The sequence below is a fragment of the Neurospora hispaniola genome (assembly GCF_033458365.1).
Source record: "Neurospora hispaniola strain FGSC 10403 chromosome Unknown B0T23scaffold_2, whole genome shotgun sequence".
NCBI lineage: Eukaryota > Fungi > Ascomycota > Sordariomycetes > Sordariales > Sordariaceae > Neurospora > Neurospora hispaniola.
This window is the reverse complement of record NW_026944407.1, coordinates 968250-992203: the sequence shown is the minus strand read 5'-3', so window position 1 is coordinate 992203 and position 23954 is coordinate 968250. Positions and strand designations below refer to the sequence as shown.

At 50.9% G+C, this 23954-nt stretch overlaps 5 protein-coding genes across 5 annotated transcripts; 1 reads left to right on the top strand and 4 right to left on the bottom strand.

Annotated features, from left to right (window-relative positions):
• Positions 1-705: 705 nt before the first annotated feature.
• B0T23DRAFT_426042 (uncharacterized protein) lies at positions 706-3401 on the bottom strand (the record flags this gene model as incomplete). The annotated part of the gene is made up of 4 exons (XM_062839950.1): positions 706-1804; positions 1887-2653; positions 2711-3148; positions 3252-3401. 4 exons carry the CDS (start codon positions 3399-3401, stop codon positions 706-708), a joined length of 2454 nt encoding a protein of 817 aa, XP_062695129.1.
• A 716-nt stretch (positions 3402-4117) lies between these two features.
• Positions 4118-6461, bottom strand: B0T23DRAFT_372891 (glycoside hydrolase superfamily). Its single transcript, XM_062836756.1, has one exon. The coding sequence runs from the start codon at positions 5988-5990 to the stop codon at positions 4554-4556; it is 1437 nt and encodes a 478-aa protein (XP_062695128.1). The 5' UTR covers positions 5991-6461; the 3' UTR covers positions 4118-4553.
• A 1018-nt stretch (positions 6462-7479) lies between these two features.
• On the bottom strand, positions 7480-9365 carry B0T23DRAFT_426040 (uncharacterized protein; the record flags this gene model as incomplete). The annotated part of the gene is made up of 4 exons (XM_062839949.1): positions 7480-8085; positions 8159-8929; positions 8995-9236; positions 9299-9365. 4 exons carry the CDS (start codon positions 9363-9365, stop codon positions 7480-7482), a joined length of 1686 nt encoding a protein of 561 aa, XP_062695127.1.
• A 7107-nt stretch (positions 9366-16472) lies between these two features.
• B0T23DRAFT_451250 (uncharacterized protein) lies at positions 16473-18532 on the bottom strand (the record flags this gene model as incomplete). The annotated part of the gene is made up of 1 exon (XM_062841114.1): positions 16473-18532. One exon carries the CDS (start codon positions 18530-18532, stop codon positions 16631-16633), a length of 1902 nt encoding a protein of 633 aa, XP_062695126.1. The 3' UTR covers positions 16473-16630.
• Positions 18533-20581: 2049 nt separating this feature from the next.
• Positions 20582-21347, top strand: B0T23DRAFT_67609 (uncharacterized protein). The gene has a single exon (XM_062841632.1). It carries the CDS (start codon positions 20853-20855, stop codon positions 21243-21245), a length of 393 nt encoding a protein of 130 aa, XP_062695125.1. The 5' UTR covers positions 20582-20852; the 3' UTR covers positions 21246-21347.
• Positions 21348-23954: the final 2607 nt, after the last annotated feature.

Genomic DNA, 23954 nt, shown 5'->3' with positions numbered 1-23954 from the left:
TGCCAGCTATCTTCATAGTATCGTTGGACACTGGCTTCCACGTTTGTAAGGTGGTTGTACCAAGAGCCTCGCATGAGCCTCAAAAAAGGTTGGGGCAACCAGTAGACGGCGCTTTCCCCAGAGATGACCTCATACATAATTTGTAAAAAAAAATTAAATAAATTCAACAGATTAACAGTCGGAATTGTACGCTACGTTGTTTCTAGAGAGTAAGCGAAGTTGAGCAATCCAACACTACACTAGTTTGTTGGTTAGTCTGGTTCTTTGGCAATGGGTTGAACAGGGTAGGGCAGTGAGGTCCTGTTGGCTTCAATTACACTCTTCGTTTGAAGCAACGGACAGTGACCACGGCGTGATACGCTACAGAAGCTTCTTTATACCCCCCTCTCCGTCTCCTTCAAGATCTCTGAAACTGCAAGATACCAGTCTATAGCACCCATCCATTGAGAGCCCGAAAGCCTCCCCGCTTTCAGTCAAGTTGGGTGCTTTTTGTACCTGACTAACAAACAAAGCTAGGGCGGGATTGTAGAGGCCCACAATATCTATATCTTTTAGACTATACATGTAGTATATTGTCGCTTTGTGACATGCAACAATTTTGTGTAAGCATACCCACCCCTGCACCCACGCTTGAACTTCATGGACGCTTTGCAATACGCAACCGCTCTTATTATCAGTTTTGAAGGTTTCTACACCCGCTTCTCTTCAGACAACGAGTAGGTCTTCGTCGTCTTTTGTTTTCATAATGATATATGTTAAAATCGTATGGTCCAGATAATGTAGTACCAGCCTCCATTTCTTCAACGCCGGTTCTTGGCCTTCATCGCCCTCTTTGTGCAACGAGATACCGTCCGTTTTTGGGTCAGGCATAGGGGAAATGGCAATGCCATGGAGAGTACACCACGGGCGCATCCGTTTATCCTCTTCTGACCGACGCGGCAAAACCATTTCCACGCGGAATCCACGGCGTACTGGTGCACCGTAAAAAAGCTTTGCCGTCTTTGTCAGACGTACTAAGGCAACACGGCCACAGAGTGATCCGAGGACTACGAGGTTGAGCTCTGGTACGTGGAGGAGCATACCGATTCGCTGCGAGTAGTCTCGGTGGAGGTCATATGGTGACTGATGCCGGTTAAGGTGGTTGTGATACGGAAGAACTTGCCTGCAAAGCACAGGCGTACCCTGGGGATCCATGTGTAGCAAGCAGACATCTGTCGAAGAGGTCAAGAGTATGGACATATTCTTTGTCGCATAGCGCGAAAAGAAATCGCATTTACTGAACGGGACCGCAGGGGTGCGCCAGCGCGAATATCGTTCGCGTCTAAGGCTTGATGAGTCTGGAACATGCGCAAATCTCGGTACGATGAACTGAGCCATATGGATGCCGTCGTGGGTATCATCCAGGTACGCCCGAGGAGCCTGACGAGGCCTGGGATGTTCACCGCTCAAGATAATGGACCGCCGGTCGGTAACCCCAAAATCAACGTTGGTCCATGGCCTAGCCGCATCCAAAATCTCCGTCTCTTCCTCCGCCCCGCTTTCTTCGTCCAAGTCTTCCTCAATAGGGAACCCGGCGATTCTCTCCGGGCCGATGAATGAAGAATTATGGGGCGCGGGAATGAGATATGAGAGAGGATTTGCCAGATCCCTCACATGGGAAAGGCTATTGGTTGTGTCCAGCCATAATTGCGCACTACGCAATGTTCCACCTGAAAACTCCGAAGGCGGAAGACCTAAGCACTCGTGTAAGGATGCTGTTTGCTTGAAAGATCTATCAGGCAAAATCATGACGCCCCAACCGATACTGAGATCCTTGAAGTCAGTCATAACAATTCAGCTGACGAGGACAAGAACAAGGAATCATGGGAACGTAAATGCACACTCACTGTGTCGGCGTAACGTAGTTCATCTTGGACGTCTCATGCATGATATCAACTGGAGGATATCCCAGTCGCCATATGTCAAGGAACCATGTCCGCTGCTTTATATCTTGAGCGACCACGTACTCCGCACAACCTTGCTCGTCATCACAGAAAGATATGTTCGGAATATTGCTTCCACGGGAATCGAGAGGTAGGATGATCTTCCACGTCCTAGTTCGAGTCTGGAAGTCTCTCTCCAGGCCAAGAGCTGTCTGGCCGGGCCAGATCTGGGGAGATGGATCTAAATAAGATGTAAGATCATCTTTCGGTTTCTGATGTCGATGCTGGCGGAGCGCAAAAGCAAATACCGTTACTTCAGCCCTGTTGGAGCTGACAGCAAGTAGGCGTGATTCTTGATGGATCGCAATTCCCCAAGCAGACTCGCCCACATTTTCATGAAAAAACTCTCTGGGTATCAATGAGCGGGGAGGAGGTCTGCCATTCGCTTCCCTTTGTCGACTTGCTGATACAATGTAGTGGGCAATTGTGTGCGTGTAGTAGGCTCCGACATCGCCGTCATCAAAGGCAAAAAAGAGAACTTCCAGGTGGCCTAAATCACCGATCATAAGGTGGTTGATCTGGTGGCCAAACGACTGGTCGATAGCCGGTCTGACGGGCCAGTCAGTCTTCAGTTTTTTAGGTTTCAGCACCAAGCAGGGCCCGGGAAGCAAGTTCGGGCCCTTCCGGGGGATGAACGCGTGTATCTTGTTCTGATAAGATGCAAAATAAAGCTGCGTCTCCTGTCAGCGAGCGCATTCCAACTATCACCAAGCAGCCGATATACGCACGTTGTATTTTTGTGACAGAGCAGTCAAATTCAACCGCAACCTCTGAGCTCGTGGAAACCTCTGCCGCCCCTGCTCCCGCCCCATTTCCTCCTGTTGCTGGAGCTGCTGGAGCTGGTTTTGCTGTTGCGGCAATTGTAACTGGGGCAAAAGATCATCAGCTACCCCCGGCGCCTGCAGCCCTATCGGCATTTGTGGTAGTAGTGTTGGAGGCATGGTAGCCGCAAACTGGGGAAGTGGTGCCGCTGCAAATGGTCCCCAGGTAGCGACCATATCAGGAGTCACCCCTATAGCCCAGTCGTGTTCATTGAGTTCGATACTATCAATCTCATCAGATAATTCATCCTCCGTGCTGTCGTCAGAGATGTCGTCATTTATATCGAAACTATGCCACGGCTCGTAAACAAAGCTTTTGATCTCTGGGCCGACGTCTGCACCGAACTGTCCAGTGTCTCAAATTAGCACAGGGATGGCAAAACCTCGAAGATAGTCCCGGCGCCCGTGCCGTTACGCAAGAGTCTCGGGAGGGTTGTTCACAGCTTACCCTGCTTTCTGCGGTCTGGACATGGCAAAAGCGACTGACGCTGAGGAAGTCTATCGAAGAACGAAAGGCGTCATCGGCCTCGCTATCGTCTTCGCTCATGTCCGAGCTGAGATATGGCCGTGGAGTGTCGATATGCGTATACGGCTCCATCATGGGCCAATGTCAAAGCTGATGCTTCTGATGTGTGGCGGCTCCATTAAGCATCAACAGTTCGTGTTGATGATGAAGAAGAAATTGATGGGAGAGGTGGTAAATGGCTGTCTTTGACAATGAAAATAGAATTCAAAAGGGCGATGATATTCGGCATGAAAGCACATGGCAGCCACGTTGTAAGGGCGTCAGTTGTAGAGGCCGGCACGGACTGAGGTGGACATTGCGTAGCCCGCAAGGAAAAATAAAAAGCACTCGAGCGATAGATAGTGGAGGCACACTCAAAAGGGTAATCAAACCGTTGAGGTTCGATGTAGGAGAGGGGGAAGGGGGGAGGGGGGGGGGGATCTACCAAGAGCTTCGTTGCTGCAATTGGATCTGGATGTCCGAAGCTGAAATCGCAGTTTGATTGTGCAGATTCCAAGTCTTTATACCTTCCTGGCTAAGCGCACAGCGCACCTTCCCAGAAGCAAGAGCCTGAGCTGAATGAGTGCGGATTGTCGTCACCGGTGTGGGTGAAGATGTCGGGTGCAGTGAGGGACGGGACGGAAGATGAAAACGTGATTTGGCAAAGGGATCAGTGGAGCTGGGGAGTAGGGTACGAAGCGCGCTAACAGCGGGAGGCTCCTACACAAGGCACAAAGACGTACCTCTGGTGCAACCTGCATGCCTGTCCCAGTGAGCCGTATGCTAGCGGGCACTCCCTGTATGGTTTGCTGGATAGGTACCTGTGTTATGTGTGGGTGGGCAAAGCGGGGTACCTATTTGGCCTGTAGTCCTGCGATCCTCCAGGCTCCCGTCTTGCGCCGCATCTCACGGCCCAGACACCGACAACCCGCCCGGGACCTGTCTTCCGGCGCTCTCGTGACAGCCGGGAAAACATAATGGTAGTCTTCGGAATGAGGCAGCAAACATACAAAACAGATGGCCCAAGAGTAACTGCAAATATATTCGCTTTTTCCGTTCAGCTATATTGCATCTTTTACGCTTTCCCCCTAACGCCATGATAAATACTCCCAAAGCATATCAACAAACCCGTCAACTAGTTCTAGCCAAGTGAGCCCGGAAAACTGCCTTCGGAAAGCTCGCTCGCACATCCGAGCAGATACCATATCCTCGAAATGCTTTCACGCCAAAAGATATCAGCATCACTCACTGTCTCATAAGCTCCGTCATGTCCTTCATACGATAATCCAGCACCGGCGTAACCCAATCATCCTCAACGAGCGAGTATGACTCTTTCTCGTTGTCCTTTGGCTTGCGCGGGTTAATGGCCCAGTATCCAAAGTCGGCGTCGATCGCCTTGAGATATCTCAGGAGATTCTGCCAGTAGTTCGCATCACCAATGCCAGGACGGTCGGGTGCCCCAAACTCTCCAATCCAAACAGGCGCCAGCTTCTCTTCCACCAGGTATCCCCAATTCTGACGCATGGCCTTGACGAAGGATGCATATGTGCGCTTCGAATACCGCCCACCCATGCTTCCCCAGCCGCTCCACGAATAGACATGTGCCGAATACACCAGTTTGTTTGCTACGTCAAGCTCGACCGGCCGACGTTTCACGCCCGTCAAGTCGTTACCGGACTCGGTCCCACCCACAATGATCAGCCAGTCCGAGTTCATCCTCAGCAAGGCGTTGCCTGCTCGTTCTGCCGCCGCGGCCCATCTCTCCCACGGCATGGTGCCCCAAAGCCCGCGCACCTCATTGCGCAAGTCGGCCCCAATCACCAGCGGATTGTCGACGAAGCGGGTCATCACCGTCACCCAGTGGTCGATCCACTGCGCCTCCGTCTGTCGTACCCGGCACAGCGAGCCAGGGAGGAAATCGTTTGCCCAGCCAGCATCGCACGGGTCAGCGCCGCAGCACCACGTCGCCGTGGTGATGTGATTGTTGACGATAACGGCTAACCCGGCGTCCGTCAAGGCGGTTACCGTCGCTTCAAACACATCCAGGGCGCGCTTGCCCACGAGGTCCCGATTCGCCGCCAACAGGCGCAGCGGGACTTCCGGGTTCGAAATGACCATTTCGTCGCTGTACGGCATGCGCACGCTATTGAAACCAAGCGAACGGATCGTGCTGGCAATGACGTCGCGGTGTTGCACGTCAAGCCCACCCGGAATAAAAAGCTCATCGCTGGCGCCGTACCAGTTGATTGACGAGAGCTTAAAGCGTTTGCCATTTTGGTCCACGATGTCCCGCCCCTTGGTTCGTAATGGAAGCTTATATCCGGCCGAGGACAGGAAGGTCTCGTTGGATGGCGGGGGGAGTGGTCTTTGGCTGAAGGCGAGGGAGCTGTCGTCAGGTTTCCAGGGCTTGCTTAAGGCCGCTTCGGCTTTCCACATGTAGTGGAGGAAGAAGCCCAGCAGCAGAGCTGAAAACAGGAGAATCATGCGACCAGCTTTTGTGTTTGGTGGAAGTGAAATAAGTCGGCGCCGGCGGGCGCAAGAGATGGGACTGGTGAGAGCGGTGTAAGTGGATGAGGTGTGGTTGGAGAGTGGAAGCACAAGGCGGCGACCGCGGTGCCAGCCATCGGTACCAATACCGGTGCCATTATTTCCGGGTTCGGGTTCGGGTTCTTTCGGCATCATCTGACCAGTTTGCTATCTCTGCTGCAGATTTGGATTTGAGCCGACAAACGTTGGGTCCCTGGCCATGTTTGCCTCCTATCCGTAAACCAAACGAAGGGCTAAGCCGATAGTTATGGAAATCGTACATCCAACTGATATAGCGAAGGACAGTTTCATTCCGTTTCTTTTTTTTGACAAAAGTGTCCGATTATGGGCGATGCTGACAAGACAAGGTATGGAAAACTTGTTCATGAATACTGCCAAGTGAATATCAACACGCTTGATTGGCCCAAACAAACGAACGGCATCAAACCGGCATTAAAATCCACTAAATTCGGACACAACTGAAAGCCCGGGCGAAGAGCTGAACAGATTCAGATTCACTCTGCGTCGCAGTGATCCAAACCTCCGGATTCCGGATGAACCGGAGACGAAGCAAGCCAATCCCGGCTTAGGGCGTCTGTGACCGGACATTCCTTCCTTTACTCGTGCCCTCCTTCCCCCTTTGTCGAAGTTGCCAAGGGAGATCATCAAGTTTGCGGCATGTAGAAAGCATCATGGAACTCCTCTTCATCCGGACGCAACTGAAGGGGCGGTGACTCGCGCCACCAACTTCCAGCTTGGGAACCATGCATACGATGGGAAAGAACGAGTTGTCAGGTGTATATCTGACTGCTGTCTTCCGAATCCATCACTCAACGGCATCTTCGGACTTTGGGCTTTCCGTTTGTCAATACACTACATACACTATGGTAGTGTAACTCAACTCGCCTTACACATCCCAACCATACCTCTACCGGGATCCCTTCCGGTGTCCGGCCCGCCGATGGCCCGCTGACCCAACCACTTCCGGGGGCCCCGCACGTCCCGTTCCGTCTTCGTTATTCCCATCTTCCGCCGAACTTTGTCTTGCTTCACTGGGAAGATTTATTCTGGCCCTTGGAGAGTCTCAATGTGAGCATTGATTACCGGGACTAGCTTTCAATGCTTTCATCGATATATCCTCAAATTCATGCATGGCTTCTCAACCAGCATTTGGTAAGCTTCGGAATACAGGACGTTGGTATGACAGGAGAAAAAGGTCGAACTAGATCAATGCGCTTCGTCTGCTGTCATCCAGACGGTGACGAAGTTATACTGTGTATCACCCGTACCGGGAGTTCCATCCACACAACTGAGCTTGCCATTGGTCCATTACCGGACTTTGTTGCATGCAAGCATGCAGGACGTAAGCTCTGAAAGATTACCTCGCCGTCTTTGCACGACCTTGGCGTCGTGGCGAAATCCGAGAGTTCTTGGGCCATTGAGAGCTGATATGAGGACCAAAGTATTTCGCATGTCCATAGGGATGAGATGAAAAGCTCACGTGGTTGGGGATAGAAGGTACGTAAACATGCGTGTGGCTATGGATTGGTGGAGTTATTTTACTTTTGTCGCCATTCACTTCAGGGAGATATTAATACTTTTTCTTCCCTCAACTTTGCGTATTATACACCTGTCATCATTCATCTCATATCCTGTTCATTCCCATAGGTTGTTGACCATACGCTCCTTGTACCTGCCCATACGGGCTTTCCTCCGGCAGCGGAGAAGCTCTAGCGTATGTATCTCTTGCGTCCCATGTTACCGTTGGTGGCGGTGACCGTGGTGGGCGAGGGCTCGAAAAAGACCTTGTTGGCACGTGGTAGCGTGCTGTGCTGCCGAAGTAATCGGGGGTTCGGCGACCTGAGCGGTTGCCGGTGTCGTGGTAGTTGCGAGGTCCCGGCGAAGTTGTGCCCTCACCAGGAGCATTATTCCTGGACAGCGAAGGGCTTCGGTAGCCGCCGTCGCCGCCGCTGCCATTGATGGGCGACCTCATGCTGTACGTGTTGTACGCGCTGTACGTGGGCGAAATCGGAGTCACTACGGAGGGTGTTACTGAGTCGTCCATTTTTTTCCCCGAGTTTTCCCGGGACAGCATCTCGTACGAACGTGTGTCTTTCTTGAGATCGTTCATCCGTGCGTCGACGGAGACGAATTCTCGCTTGTTCCGCTGAGGAACCGTCATTAGGAGGTCGCGCCATCCCGTCACCATCGACCATCGACCGAGGAGGAGCAAAAGCCACAAGCCGTTTATCTAGCACATAGTTTATCAGGTTAGAACGTTTTGTAATTGTTTGGTAATAAAACATGGTGGTTGGAAGCTTTACCGAGAGAAGCAGTAGAACTGCGCCAACAGTGGGCATGTCGACCACCAGTGGACCGGCCTTGTCCAAGCACTTGTTCTTGTCACCAGCCATCATCGCAAGGCAGGCAACCCATTCCAGGGCAGTGCTCGGATCTCTCCTAACGGCCTCCACCGTGTTGTCCTGGAAAACAAAGACGACTGAGAAAAGGACGACGTCGGTAACGATAATCAGAACAATCGCAATCCCCCTCCATTGAAGCTGGATGACTCGGCGTACACGTCTGTATGCCTGTTTGGGCGTCATGGTTCGGATGCTGTTGGTGTAGGAAGGCAAGTTTGAGTTTTCGGTGGAGGCGCTGTTGTCGGCAAGCGATGCAAGGTAGACCTTGATGCAATAACCAAACGTCGCAAACTGAATGAAGATGGTGAGTCCGGCAAAGATCAGCAAAGGGACCCAAAGGTCAGCCAAGCTATTCTGGTGGTTGATATGACACGTCGACCCAAAGCGGAAAGAAACGCCACTAAAAACAAGGGCCATGATGATGCCGATAATGGGGATTCCCCAGCCGGTAGCTTGGGAGAACCACATAAAGTTACGTCCGACAACAACCTGCCAACAGATTTGCAGATGCAATGATAGGGAGCGCAAAAACACCCACATCACTCCTCCCCAACCTCCAAAGATCAAGAATGCGCCAGATACTGCGCAAGGTGAGTTGGTTTGCATCGAATTGGGCGTGATCGCATCGTAGCATTCATCTGGCTGAGCGGCAAGAGGTATCACGAAACCGAGCTGTAAAGTATGTCAACGCTTCGAAATCCCACTTGGCAACAGGGAATAAGCGGCCAAGTACTTACATTCATAAACAAGACTGCCGTGGTCAAGCACAGACTTAGATAATGTCTGTGAGTCTTTTCGACGGGCAGAATGATCCAGGACAATAGAAGAAAGACACAACAGGCGGTGCCAGCAACTGCGACCCATTGTGCCACCTCTCCCAGGGTATTGAATTCGTCGGGATAGGCCCAATCGGTCATGGGGCAAGGCAGGCAGCACCTAAGCCCTTTGCCTACCTCCTGACATAACCTTCCATCCACAACTGGTCGTATGTTAGTTAGCAGCAACGCTCGTGATGACGAGGTTTCGGTTCCGGTAACTTACACCCCCCATCGTTAAAAAGCGCCTCGCTCAGAAAGGGCGCTGGACAAGAGTTCGTCGCGTTGGCCATCGTGTAGTCTTTCGAAGCTGCGTCCTTGGACTTTACTGTAGAACGACTTGTGAACCCTCCTGGCTCTGGGTATCGGCCGCTACCCGCTGATATGCTTCAGCTCCCTCCAAGAAAAGGCCGCGCTCTGGCACTGACCAGATACGTATGGGACGGCGGCTTTGAGGTCTCAATAGTCGACGTGTGACCCAAAGAATCGCTAATAGGAGGCGCACAAATTTAAAGTCGTCGTCGTGGCGTAGGAAAGAAGTATTAGTCGTCAAAACAAGACCCTAGGCCGAGATGGAATAGGGTGGAGACAATGGCAAATGATAGGTTGATAGAAAGGAGTGTTCGGGGACGTGGTCTACCCGCAAAGCTAAATCGAATACTTGACACAGAGTATGGTGGGTATAGAAGGGAATACAATACACTGAAAAGATGATATCACTCAACTGCAAGATAGGGAGTGTATCAGCATGAGCGATCAAGCGCTCATGATGTGCCAAAGAGGGAACGGGGAGAAAGGGACCAAAAAAAGAATTTCCGGAAAACGAGCACCATGTGGATGGCAGCGGGTGGTGGCACCCATATGTACAGGCAACTGGGCCGAGATGGTGTGCCCTTTTCTTTTCTGTTTTGCCTTTCGGCCCTCCTTGGGGTTCCTGAGGTAGTGTTGTATGTGGTCCTCTCTTCTGTAGAACACCACCAAGCCCACACGCCCTGCTCAGTAAGGCAAGACGAGCTTTCTAGGCTCTGTGACCAGAATCGGAGTGGAGCGGAAAACATGGAAACGGGGGGCCTTCATCTTTGGGGACTAAGCCAATTGGTACGGCCATGCCCATTCAGCGTGCAGTGTTGTACCATGCGGTTGCATCCAGTCACTTTCTTTGGCGATCTTAACCAACCATGGCGAAGCATTGAGGACCACTGTTACCAAGAGTGCTAAGTGCTGCGGGGACATGTCCCAGATTGCACGCCGCCTGAGGTAGTATCAGCATGGAAAGCGAGGGCTGATGGCAGTCCAAGCGCATTCGGGACCATCTGATTCGGGGTCCCTTGGTTCGCTTGTGATCCCGTAAGAAGGCAATGTTTCCTATGGATGGGACCAGGCCCAGGCCCCCAGGAGGCCGGGTCCAGTCACAGTGGGGACCGACCGGGGGTGCAACGACGAGCGCCCTAAGGAACGCCAAGTGTTGACGATATCGCATCCATGTTCCTGACTGTGTGGTTCGTCAAGGGAACGGTTCAGGGGCGTGACCAGAGCAGCCACGGGAATTGACGAGTTGGGACGACAATTTTTCGCACTGTGAAGATTGCCCATCCATCGATCATGAAACCACTAAACCAGTGCCGTCACATCTCATTCGAGCCAGTCAGGAAGTATACAAGAAGATCATCTCAAAGGCGAAGAAGACTCACTTAATGGCTTCCTCTAGTCTCCCGAAGCGCCGGTAATCTCTCCTTTCTTCTTTTCCAAAAAACGCCATCAGATGATGCTCATGACGATGATGGCCGACAGTGTCTCAGCCGGCAGACAGCTCGGTTCGTGCTCCGTGAGGCCCACATGTATATGGGGTAAGTCTAGACCCGCTGCCGCCTGGCAGCCTTGGAAGAGAAACCAGACAGGCGTTTTGTTGACATGAAAAAGCGATCGGTCGCGCAACAAATGTAGGTGACGGCCACCCGAAGGTGCTTTGAAAGGGATTGCGGATGGCCATGATGGTGTAGAGGTCCAGGTCTGCAAGCGAAATTGACAGTCAGCACATCCTTCCGTTGCTCGGCTGCCTTTCTGTACTAGAGATACCTACCTACCCGCCGTTCTCCATACCGGTTTGCGACTGCCCTACGCCGGGGCATGACTGTAGGTATATACCTAGAATGAAGCTGAGCAGAACCGTACTAAATCATCACCACAACATGGCATGGACGCTACCTACCTCTAGGGAGGGAGAACTTGCAATTGAGGACTTCCGAGGTGGAAGGAAGTGCTGACACTCGACGAAAACGTCCGGGAACGAAGTATATGCGTACGCTAGTAGTGACTGGCTGACAACCCAACATCATCCCATGGCTCTTCAATCATCCTATGCTCAGGTGGCGATCCTAAATTACCAGATAGCTGGGCTTCCATTTGTTCGGTGCTTTTCGCATCGGAAGCTGGCTGTTGAAGGAATCATGGCATTGGATTTCAGTCCACTGTTGTTGACCGGGACTGGAAGCCCAGGCTTCTTTACGCTATCCATGGTGCGAAGAGGTGCATGCCCTACTGACGCTAGGGACTACACAGTATCGTCTACTCCTACTACCTAGTTTAGTGGCGTGCTAATAAGGTGGAAGGTACGCAGTACACTACATACCTCTACCTTAGTAGGTATGTAGACGGCAGGTGGCCTGTGCAGCCGATCGACGACCTCATCCCCAAAATGAACGCGGGGTTAATTTTGACTCTGTCAACGGGGGCAACTCTTCTTTTCCTGCCCTGTCCATTTTTCCATCCGACAGCAACATGGATTACCAACACCATATTTCCTAAGCACTGCCTTTAGTCTCCAGCACTGGCTTTGTGACTCACATTTTCCATCCAAGAGCGACTACCTGGGAAGGGATTTGTATTGGTCTTTGAAAGGCAGCGGCTCATTCCTTGGATCAAGCAGCCTCTATCACACATGGACACCTAGGATCTCATTCATCATCGGTTGTCAAATAAACGCATTGCCCGATCCGCTCGGTCATCACACAGCTGTGACGGTGTACGCAGTGCAACGACAACGCCCAGCTCCCACAAAGTTTTGCTAAATACTGACATATCAACATTAACAGTACAACAGCAAGATACCGCAATCGGCCCGCCACTCGAGCCTTAGATGTTGCATTTTACGGACGCGACGTTCTCATGCAACCCGTCACTGAATTTGAAACTCCCCGTACATGAATCCCAATTGTGCGATATCCGTGGGTGTCCGTACTGCCCCATCACCTCCAGTCACGGAGTCACGGTGTTGATGTTAGATGTCTTTAAGCGATACGGATCTGGACAACTGCCGCTCCCTGTCTCTCCATCTGCGACGACTCGACATTCCAAAATGTTTGGAGTTTGGCCATCTGTCTCATCCACCGCACAATGTCATCACCATCGCGACATGTTGAGTGGGAGAGATACCCAACCAACATGGCTATCACACAGTTTTTGCTGCTTCCAGTGCGGCAGGTAATGTAACCCTACTAAATTTTCCTCGCCCTCCTACATAAGCACCCCCTTTTTCGGTACCGCATATTCGTTCTTTCACTCTGAACACCCACAGACCTCGAACACCGGGATCTGGAACCGCTCTGTTCTGCTCTTTTCGGTTTTAACTGCCCGGCTTTGTAGTTTTTGAAGAGGCTTCCCTCTAGGCTAGCTGGGACACCCCGACTATGTGGCCCATCGCGCGGTCACTTCCCGCTGGCATCTTATCTGTCCCCTCGCTTTGCTGGCTTTGTTGGTCAGTATGTCCCTTGGGTTGCACCTCCTCACAAGAATGGTCACGATTCCGAAATTTGAAGCGGCTTGAGAACGCCACTGCACCATTCGGGCTTCTGGAACCACAAGTTCCATCCAATGCCAAGCTTCAAGTTCCAAGCCACAACCATCCAATTTCGCTACTGCAACCTCCTCCCCTAGATCTCGTACTCAAGTCTGCCCTCGCTGTGGCAGCGTGGCTTCACATTGTTATGTTGGTAACGGCGTCTTTGAAGAGCCAATGCTTGCCCAGCACACGTTAGTGCGCATTCCTGGTTCCGGTGTCCCGGCGCCAACCCAACAATATCCAAACCATCACGAAGCCGTTTTTGGCCTAGAACAGGGCGCCGTGCCACATGGATTGGACCTTGGGTGGGGTGACGCTCTCCAACGGCTTTCGGCACCATGTCCGATTTTCCTTGATGGGCTTAAGGTTTGATTACGTAGATGTGATTCAGTTGTTTTTCTCCCCCTATCTCCCCGAACCCTCTCCTCTGTTTCGGAAGACCTTGACGTTTGCAACTCTCTTCCCTACCCTCTGGCAGTTCGGATATCTTGGGCTACAGTGGTCCTTCTGGGAGTGTATTTTTGTTGGAGGGTTGTTCCCGAATCAGCTTGGCACTCCAATAATCTGGATACGAAAGGACAAACACTTCCCATTGCGATCTTCAGGTGCGCCTGGCGAGGCCGTTACCTTGGAGAATATCTATTCCTGATTTACGAAGGCAGGGTAGCCCTAACAACAACATAAATGTACCCTGATAATGTCCAAAAGGACGACTGGAAGCCGTTTTCGGGATACTGTTGGTGGTTGGTTTTTTTCCAACTCAGCTCCTATCCCTCATCTCTCCTCGAGGTTTTTCCCCTTGTAGAAAGGGCTTCGTACAGGTTTCGCTTGGACGGGTTGGAGGACCTCAGAGAGCGGTGATGTGGCTTCTGTTGGACAAGAGCAGATGATGGTAGACATCATAACGATGGAACAACTGCTACTAGTACTGGATGATGGACGGATTTGAAGTTTCTGGTGCCGGAAAGATGGAAACCCTTTGTCTGGGCCAGATCTACAGCTGTCGTCCTTCAACGGAAAGCTCTTTCGGTGGTTTAGCACTGATCCAGCCCGCAGTGCGAGGCGAGGTGTGCAAAACAATAGTTGGAACACACGTACTAAAACATACCAGATAGTATTCGGTCTTTCCTTCGCACATCTCACGAGGCTTGTGGCCCTGGATGAATGCTAGGCTAAAATAGTTGACACACGAGATTGCAACCCGCAAGCTAAGACTAGTATCGTTTCGGCGGACTCGATGTAACAGAAAGGCCCGCGCGGACGGCTAGAACACGAGGAGCATGTTGAGAAGAAATGAAAAGCCCAGCAAAAACTCGGTGCGCCACTGGCATGCCAAAAGCTACCACATGGCTACCCAATTAATCAACTTCGAAGACCATGATTCGGGGAATGGCAAGTCAATGAGAACCAACTCTTGAGCATTACTCGGTAGTGAATGTACAACACTTAAACAGCTTATTCACCTATCATACCCCAAGTTATTCAAGGAATCAGACTATGGAAGGTCGTTCACCTGATGATCGATCTCTTCCAGGTCACACCTCATTATTCACTGAAAACACCCTCTCTGTTACTGGCTGAATTTGTATCAAGTTAATCAACACGTTCTGGCTATTCGTGCGCTCTATGCCTGAGCACACGACCAAGTGCTCTGACCACGTCTCTTCAGGGGCACACCTCACGCTACACAGTGCACATGGCAGGTGTTCGTGCTGCACGCATGCATGATCCTAGTAAAAAGAATTGTGTTCCTGCATGATACAACGACGCTATCACCAAACCCGTCATGGTCCGGTCTTAGTACTCTCCCACTGCAGCAGTTTCTATGGAAGACGGGCACGGGCTCAACGGGGGAAAGAGGGAGGTGGGGCGGGCGCACCGGCTAGCGTAGGCACACGAGTGGCTACCTCTATAACCAGAAAAAGTTTCAAGGTACCGCGTAGTGGCGTGCCGTTATAATAGTTCAAAGAACAGGCAGAAGATTAGGCCGATACAGTAAAAAGGTCTTGCTTTTGCAAACGAATCCGACAGCCAAGATTATTGCAAAGGGGTAGGGGTCTGCAATAGAGAGTAGCACCGGACTGTATCCTCAGCTATTTAGAGGGTTCGCGGACAGTCAAAATCTTTAGAAAAAGGGGGGGTTTTAGTATAAGGGGGCTTGCAAAAGCAGGAGTTTTTTTCTGTATGTTTTCGGAAAGCTACCTACCTACTTACGAAGCACCCTCCCATTCGGTTCCTTTACCAGTCGACACAGGAGGCAAGTGCTGCAACGGAAATCGCAAGACATTATTAAAACCGGACCGAAATCGCTGGCCAGAAGCCCGACTAAGGGAACGGGCCTTAGAAAACCCCGTGAAGTCTTTTAAGAGTTCCCAAACCTCCAAGAACAGCTACCTCTAGGCACACTATCACGAAGTCATACTGGATTGGCCAACTCGGTTCTTCTCGTTTATTTGGTGAAAGACCATTTTGTCTTGATGGAGGCATGTTTCTGGGCCCTTTTCTCCACCTGCCGTTTTTCAATCTTTTTCTCACCGGCCGTGGCTCTACCCCACGGGGACTGTCAGTCACTCATCCTGATCGATGGTCAATCTAGACAACAAACGGATGATAATTGAAGGAGTATGGCTTGGTCTGTAGGGAACAGTCCAGGGAGTTGTGAAGATATGCAAATGATGAATGGATTTCCCCCTAAATATGCCATTCACCTGACCAACATCATCTCAGTCTCTCTCAGTTCTACTACGAGTAGCAACAGCAGTGTTACGGACTCCTCAAAGATTTCGATCACAATACACTAATTCAATCTGAAAATCACGTGGCATCAAGACATATCTGAGACACTAGCATTATAAACCCTAACTCTCTCAGCAGTAGCAAAGAATCATAATATGAATATCTTTTCACAAGCGAATCCGCTTTCGCCCATCCACACACTACGAAAAGCGCCCGAGATTTAGATTTTTTCCCGAACATCCCCATGGTTCCGAAATTGTCGTTTTTGTTTCTCTACATATATAGACAGCTTCTGTCTCACAGCTCTAGCTGGCATCTCACAATTACAATTTTTTTTTTTTTTTTTTTTTTTTCCCCTCCTCTGGTGAATGTGTCTATCATTTGAATGCTCTTCTAAATACTCCCAACTAAACGAGCCAAGTTGAGCCAGTGGCGCATTGAACGCCACCAACAGTGGGATTAGGCCGAAGTGGAAACTCCAAAAAGCAAGTCAACGGGGAAAGTTGGGGGAAAACACTGGTGCGTAGGAAAAAAAAAAAAAAACACGATCAACGTGAAGCAGACAAAGAGCAGAGTCAAAGAGAGACACTATCGAATCGAGAAAGAATGTATCTTGTTATCAAATGTTGGAAACTTCTTAGCAAAAGAAGATAATGGAAAAAAAAAAAAAGTGGACGAATAAAAGGGGGGAAGTGCCGTACTGCTGTTTGTCTGCCACAAGCCAGTCGGACAGAGAGAACACTTTGATAACTAAACATTGACTATTGACAGGAAGCGCTCATCATAAACAATGACTTATTTTCGTAGAAATGACAGGGTGCGAGCGCTTATATTTAATTTTCTGGGTAGACTCCCGAAGTAAAGAATGAGACTAACTATGTAAGAACACAGAAAGGATGAAATACTCACGAATGGAGTTGGTGAAGTCGTGCAAATGCGAAAGCAAATCAGAAACCAGATTTTCCCTTGATCGAGTGTATCGTGCTACTCAACAAATTGCAAACTCCGTTTCTGAAAATCTTCAAGACGGTTGATAACCTCTTTGAGATTCGGTCGGTCAAAGTAGTTCTCGTCCCACTCACCACGCTCTTTCATCTCATGTCGCATCTGCAAAAAGTCTTCCGCAGCTTTGACCTCTGTAATCCACCAGTTCTTCGCGACTTGAATAATCTTTTCTTCTTCTTCCTCCTCATCAGTGACAGTACCATCAAGTAAACAAGACTCTTGAGGAGTGTCTTTCTCGCGCACCAAGACCAATTTACTGCCCCGCCGCGTGATCAGGCTCGACAGAATCCCCCTTCGTCCCCTGGTACACTGATCCACCAAGTCTCGCAGCCCAGCAGGGGTTTGTCTCATCGCTGGGAACTGCAAATCAGGCTCGCGAGCATAGGACTGCCAAAAAGCGGCCTTGTCCGGGCCACTCTGGCCTTCGAAGATGCACCAGAGTAGTTTTCCCAACATATATACCACCGCTGCCTCCTGTTCCACCTTTGAGAGGCATAGCCATGCGATGTTGAAGCTGGTGTGGCCTTCCGGCCGTTGGCTGTAGTTCTCACAGGTTTCTAGGGCTTCCCAGTCTGGCAACTCCCGCGTGAGCAGAGCGGCGTATCTCGCTATGATGTCCTCGGGTATGCAGAGGCCCAGATCATTGTCTTCGAGCAAGCTGTCACTGGCTAGGATGCGTACATAATCCAGGGCGTTCACCTCAGGCGCGCCAAATTCGCACCACAGCCCGCGCTGCTCGAAGTCTACCATGACTATGTCCCCGGCCTCGGAAAGGAGGATGTTGTCAAGACGGAAATCGGGATAGTACATCTGGCCTTTGTTAAGGATGTGTAACAGACCCTGAGCCAGCTGAATCGCCCATTTAAGTTGGTCCTTGAGCGCAGGCTGCCCGTGGATGCGAAGGAGCGGTAGGGTGTCTCTGAGGCCTCCACCTGAATGATAGGGTATAATGAATCCGACGACTGCGTTTTTGCCTCCAAATTGACACTGCTTGGTCACAAGACGTACCGGACGTGAGATGACATGGGGGTGGGGTGGCATCTGCAGCAGATTACGCAGTTCGGTGTAGAGGTATTTGGTGCCGCTGGTCAAGGCCTTCAAGATCCAGAGCTGCTTCTTCTTCTTCGCCCTTGTTCCGTTGGCGACGTCGTCTGTGGCCATGGCCATCCCATTATCATTATCATCGTCTTCTATGCAAACAAGGCACACACTCTCGGTAAGTTGGCGCACGATGTGGAGCTTGAAGATGTCTATCGGCTCCGGAAGATTATCCTGAGGCAGACCAAGCTGGGCCCCGAGCTTCGAAAGTCCAAGGAGCTGTCCCTCGAGGTGGAACGTTTGGGCAATAGTAATTTTGATGTTGCGGATATCAAACTCGAGATTCTCGAAGATGATTCGGGATCCAAAGGGCAAGTTCCTGCTATACATCTCAGCACAGCTATGCTTGTTGTCGCTCTGTTGACTTGATTGAGTCCACGCTTGCAATGTTCGCAGGATATGACGCGAAATGCCGAGCCTCTGTACTCGGACGGTATCCTTGGTGTGGAAAGCGGCATCCAGGTCGAGGAGGTCCCGTAGCCGTTGGCAGCTGCCCGCTTCCTGGGGGAGGAACACATCAAACCGAAGGGGCGGGATATGGTTTCCTAGGAACAGAGGCAATACACAAAACTGAGTTCCTTGGCCGGTACACCCATCGACTCTCCAAAGGGGATTTTCCAGTAACTCGAGACTATCGATTCGGTTCTTGGGGTTCAGTTGGGAGTGGAGCCACGACTGAGATTCTGGCTCGGTGGAAGGATGGCTTGAGAACTTTGGAACGCTCGGTATAAAGGCAGCTGTCGGGTGGATAACGTTACGGATGGATGCTGAAGTGAGCTTCATTGTGTCTTACTGACTTCCAAAGAAGTCTCGCCGAAGGGGTGGAAGATAAACTGCTTGAGGTATGGTGGCCGTGAACACTATGACTTGAGAATTGCGTTAGCAAAACGCGGACGAAGCACCCGATGGAGATACTAACAGTAAGGGTTTTGCTGGTAACGAGCAGTTGTCTCACGATGTCCTTCTCACCAACAACTGGGGCTAACTGTTCAACTACAGGTAGTTGATCGCGACCACTTTGGACTCTGACACCGCAAGAGATGCGAGAAAGTGGCTAAGGTGACCGCAATAGACAGCCACAGTTATCGATGCAGAAGTGACTCAACGCCAATCTGCAAGAATACAAGGATGACACGAAGATGCTGGAAAAGGGAGCTTATTTCAGCTAGTTAGCCCATATTCAATGTCCTCGATTTTCATTTGACATGACAGTACAGGCCAACAGAATGTCAAGATCAAGAGATGATGGCACCCGAGCAGGAAAGAGCCATTTGGCTGTCTCAAGGCTTGCTCTTTCTTCCCGGAAAAAAAAGAAGAAAAAGCCAAACACCCGACGTCGTCGTCACCCGGGAGTGGGAAAAAAGAGAAAGGACGTTGGGTTAGAGAACGAAAAGAAAGCTCTTGCCTATTTCTTTCGCAGTTGTGGGCATCAGGTGTAATCGGATCTGACCGTCAGAGGAAGGTGCGGCCGGGATTTACCACTGCAGGTCGAGTCGGAGTTGTATTGAGCTGGCCCGATTGACCGAGGACTGTCAACGACGCTGGAGTCGTAAGGTGTAAATATTTCAATATGTGAGTATGCCTCCTTTGGTACTCAATTCAGCACGGTATATTCAAAGGGCCAGTCTCCTTAGTTGCTGTCAGTCTCATAACCGAGGCGAGGCTCATATCCGTCAATAGCCCACTTGCTGCATGGCCGGTACGTGATGTGGACTATCGTGGCAAGGTCTCGACCCGCCCGAACTCTCACCGAGTGTTTGCTACAGTGGAAACCATGCAGGAGTATCCCAGAATGGATAAAAATGGCAGAACAGTTGTCGCTGATTGTGTTGTTGGCCCTCACGTTGACAGCTTGCTCGCGGATCAAGCTGGCCTTCGGATATCAATGTCCTTGCGGCCATTTGTTTCCATTGGCGGTTGACATGGACATATTTTCAACTCACCTAGTGATGACGCGCAATGGGCAATCGTACTGAACCAACAAAGCAATATGGCACTTGGCGGATTGAGCAACAAACACCAAAATGGGTGCTTGGCACACAGGGATTGCTACACTCGACCTCTATCCTCATCTGAGGTTCGTTTCATGAAGCCATCCAAAGAGCCAGTGTCATAGCTCGTTCAATGAGAGCAACAGACCGTGTTAGTACGCGTGCTACGGTTCTTCCTAGATGTGGGATAATGCTCATGTCCCAAGGCCTAGATCATGATATCTCTCATATTTCAGCGTACATACAGTAATTGGCACTCCCCACGTTGTGTCTTCATGATCTTCAACTCTTCGTGACTAATAGATCCTTCTAGAGACCAGTAGCAGTCCTGCTTGAGTCGAGGAAAGAGAGGGGTATCCTGATCGAGTGCGGTTCATGAGTATAGCATCAGTTGATGATATCCGCGCTTCGTTCTTGAGGCCGTAGAGGCCGTACGGCTCGCTGAGATCCGGTTGATTCGAAAGCATGTTAGAGTAGACCAGACTTGGGAATCGACACATGTCCCATACTGCGTGAAAGGCGTTAGAAGTTTTCTTCCTGAGCTACCTATTGGACATTCCCTCAGTCGTAGCCACTGTTTGATTCTTGAAAGCAGTTGAATGACCTTTCAAGATCTTTTACACAATACTCCAAGAACAAGAGTAGTTCAGTGTCGTCATGGGAAATCCAGGCCCCTGGTCTGGGGAAGAATGAACGACGTGAGTGTTGTCCAAGGACAAAGGCTTATGTTCCCAGCTGTTAGCGATATTTCTGAAATCCGTAACCAAACCACGCTGCAGGAAAAGATCGAATTACTGTCGAGCGTTGTCTTGACAATGATTTATGGCCGACCTTTCACGAACAATGTCCACCAAGTGGCAGAAAGGTACCGCATCTGTCGTCACTGTCCGGTGGTGGTCTCCCATAGCCGATGAGCTCGAGCGAAATGTAGCTGAATCCGATATCTACGTACATTCAACTTGATCAAACAGTAGGTTTTCCGCATACATGGAAGCTTTTTCAGCTGGAGGCTCTAGTCCGCCCTAACAAACACGTGGGCTTGGGAGCTTGGTGGTATTGCAGCGGTCTCAAATTGCTGCTCTGGCAACACTTGGCTCAGTCGCCTTGTGAGTATGAGATGTGTGACCTCGTTTTCATGTAGTGTGATATGTATATCTTTACCATGGGCTCTGAAAGACGTTTTATCGCCGCGTCAATGCTGCGATGATCTACGCCGCACCGTTCAAGCTACGTCCCATTGGATGTGTCTGGCATCGACGAAAACCACGATCGCAACTGGCCAATATTATCCAGCAGGCTCTCTCATGAGCGTATCACGAGACTCGATCCGTGATATCATTTCATATGCCCTTGGTGGTAAGAATCGACCTGTCACATATCGAGGTACCCGATGTGTAGCTGCCAACAGCGTATCGAGACAGAGTCAATGGTCCCCACAGAACGAACACCACTGGAGCATATCCACATACGAGCTTCCACTCTCCTTCAAGGCCAAACCGGTCTGACGGTAGGATCGACCAAGACAGACCGGAGGCTAGTGAAACGAGTCTAAGCATCAGGGTGGGAACAACGAGCCAATGCGTCGAGCGGACGGACCTTGAAAGAGACGAGAACAGAATGAGATGCGTTGGCGAATAGGACTGCATGCACTCATTTGCCAACGGTGTGTTTTGTATGTGATGACTTCGTTGCTTGATCCGAAAATAGTTCAGACTTCCAACTGTCCTGGACAGCGTGACAACGAACGATATGTTGACCGTGGACACTGCGATGTGGTCGTATGATAGAGATCATTGCGAATACTTGTCAAAAGAAGGGCCAAGATAAACAAAAAAACGAGGGGAATGTCGTCCTGGCGAGACCGCAAGCTGCGGTTATCGGAAATACATAGGTTGTTGGGGGTCTGATGTCGAATCAAGGAGAAGACTGCGGGAACTCGGTAGGAAACCCGATATGCTGGTTCAACGAGGAGGGACACTTTCACCTTGCAACCACAATTCACGCGACTTTTGTGTTGATCAATCAGTGCGAGGGGGTCGATGGACTCCTCCTGTTGTTGGAGGCGGTTCTGGCGGCTTGAAGGAAGTGAGCAGGAAATAATCCCTCCCAATCTTTGGGACAGCAGAGTAGTCGGGTCGGGGGTCGGGGTCCGGCGTCCAGCCTACCATGTGAGTGAGGCATCGGATACTGCCTGCCCTGCCCGTTCTCTAAGGTGGCCCCTGTTCTCTCCCCGCAATGTACCCCGCAGCCGACAGTGCTCTGGGCAGGCAACTACTGTACAGTATGCACTGGACTCTGTCCACGGTTGCCCGGGGGTACTACACTATTGGGGAGCCGGCAAAAAGTGGATCGATGTCGACTATCTCGACTCCACCAAACGCGTGGATAGAAATTGAGCAAAGGCCGGACGGCCGCCTTACTGGGCTCAGCCATCAAGGTTCCTACCAAGCATTTCATTAACATTACGAAAACACCATCTGCCATCCGTGTGTGATCGATAACAGATTTATCTCCTGCCAGACGTATATGTCAAGCCAGCCTGAGGCTCGATGACCACACCTGGCTACACCCCTGCATTCAGTGATCCGATAACTTTTACCTGTCTCCTTCCATGACAAAGTGGTAACAGCACGCGATTGTGGCATGTTGGCCTGCTTCGACTTTTATCCCATTGCCAACTCACGAGCTAGTATGCCGTATGCCCGTATCCCACCACCGACGAAGTGGCGACGATAGCAGCAACCCATCTATGACTCCAAAGGCAACAATTTCCACAAATGGTAATGTGAGCGAGTGTATCAAAGGACTCGGCATTGACGGGTTTGTGGCTCCCCAGTTTATCCATGCCCACGGCCTCCCGTTTGACAATCTTGTCCTCTATACTAGTAAGCACGACATACTATATCACGGCGATACGGAATTGCCTGCCGGTGCTCAGATATTTGGGTGACGACGACTGGTTATGCAGGTGATGCGATGCGACTCGCATTGTGTGGTGACGAATGACAGATTGAGGATGCTATTTCCAACCGATTTCCAAGTGGTCAGTCAGCTGTTCCGGTAAGCATTGTTTACCATGTCACCTCCAATCTCGTCGCTATCATCTTATCCTCGTCGTTGACAACGCCTGGAATATATGGCCGACAGCCCTGCATCGTGCTCGGATGCACAAAAACATTCTGAAGACTACACGTTACTGAATCCTCAATCAGGGTCCGCTATGCCCTGGCTCCTGGCTAGAAAAGCCTGGAAGGGAACATTCCTGTGCCAAAGATTCTGGTGCAATACGCCCTGCTTCCTGCCTCAAGCTAGTGTTGAGGTGTCCAGCAACCACCCTTGGCTTCTCAGGGTGCCATGCCACACCCGTTGATCGTCTGTCTGCGAAAAAAGCTATCTCGGGGCTCTTTCGCGACGGGGTACCAAAACCACATGCTTCTTTTGCATCTGTCAGATGGACGTTGCAAAGATGAGGCATATGGCGGATCTCATATAGCGTCTCAGCCTCCAGCCCTTGTGGGCATTTGGTGTTCGGAGAAGTGTGCAAGACTGAGACTCAAACGGCTACAGCCATCGGAGACGGTCTTCGGAAAATGGTCGTCCTGGAACCGGGAGGCGATCCTAATTTGTGCGACAGACGTGCAGCAGGCTAGAGGATGGGCCGGCTTCTGTTGGAGTGAGTGGTGAGATTAGACTGGATGGGGGAACAAAGTGTCTGAGCCACATCGTCAAGTCCAGGACCCTGGTCTACGCTGGTCTACCTGGGCTTGTTGCTACCTAGAGGTAGCATTGGACTGTCGGTGCCCATGGTGCCTTACCCCATATAAACCTTACTCTTTGCAACATCCAACGGCCTTGCGCAACCTGGATCATGGGCGCCGGCTTGCCTTCTACGGAGAACGTTTTTCCGCTCGACTCCGGTTTCCCTTTCCTTCACGTCCCAATTACCGACTTTCTCTCATTTTACTGTAGATAGGCCCCAGCCCAGCCTCCAGCGTCATCTAAGCTGTCCACCGATCTTGCCTATCCCGTGCCATACGTAGGTCGTGCCGGGAAGCTGGTTGGTTCTGCCGAGCGCCAGAAAACGTGGTCAACTCGTGTCTTCCCCGCGACCGGTGAATCTCTCTTCTCCCCCTCATCTCCTACAAACCTTCACCGATTTCATCCCTCACTGCCACTACGAGACAAAGACGTCCATTCAACCTGGAAAACCCCCG

Excerpts from the sequence above, each read along its gene's own strand:
- B0T23DRAFT_372891 (XM_062836756.1), bottom strand. The coding sequence starts at position 5,990 with ATGATGCCGAAAGAACCCGAACCCGAACCCGGAAATAATGGCACCGGT.
- B0T23DRAFT_67609 (XM_062841632.1), top strand. The coding sequence starts at position 20,853 with ATGAGATGTGTGACCTCGTTTTCATGTAGTGTGATATGTATATCTTTA.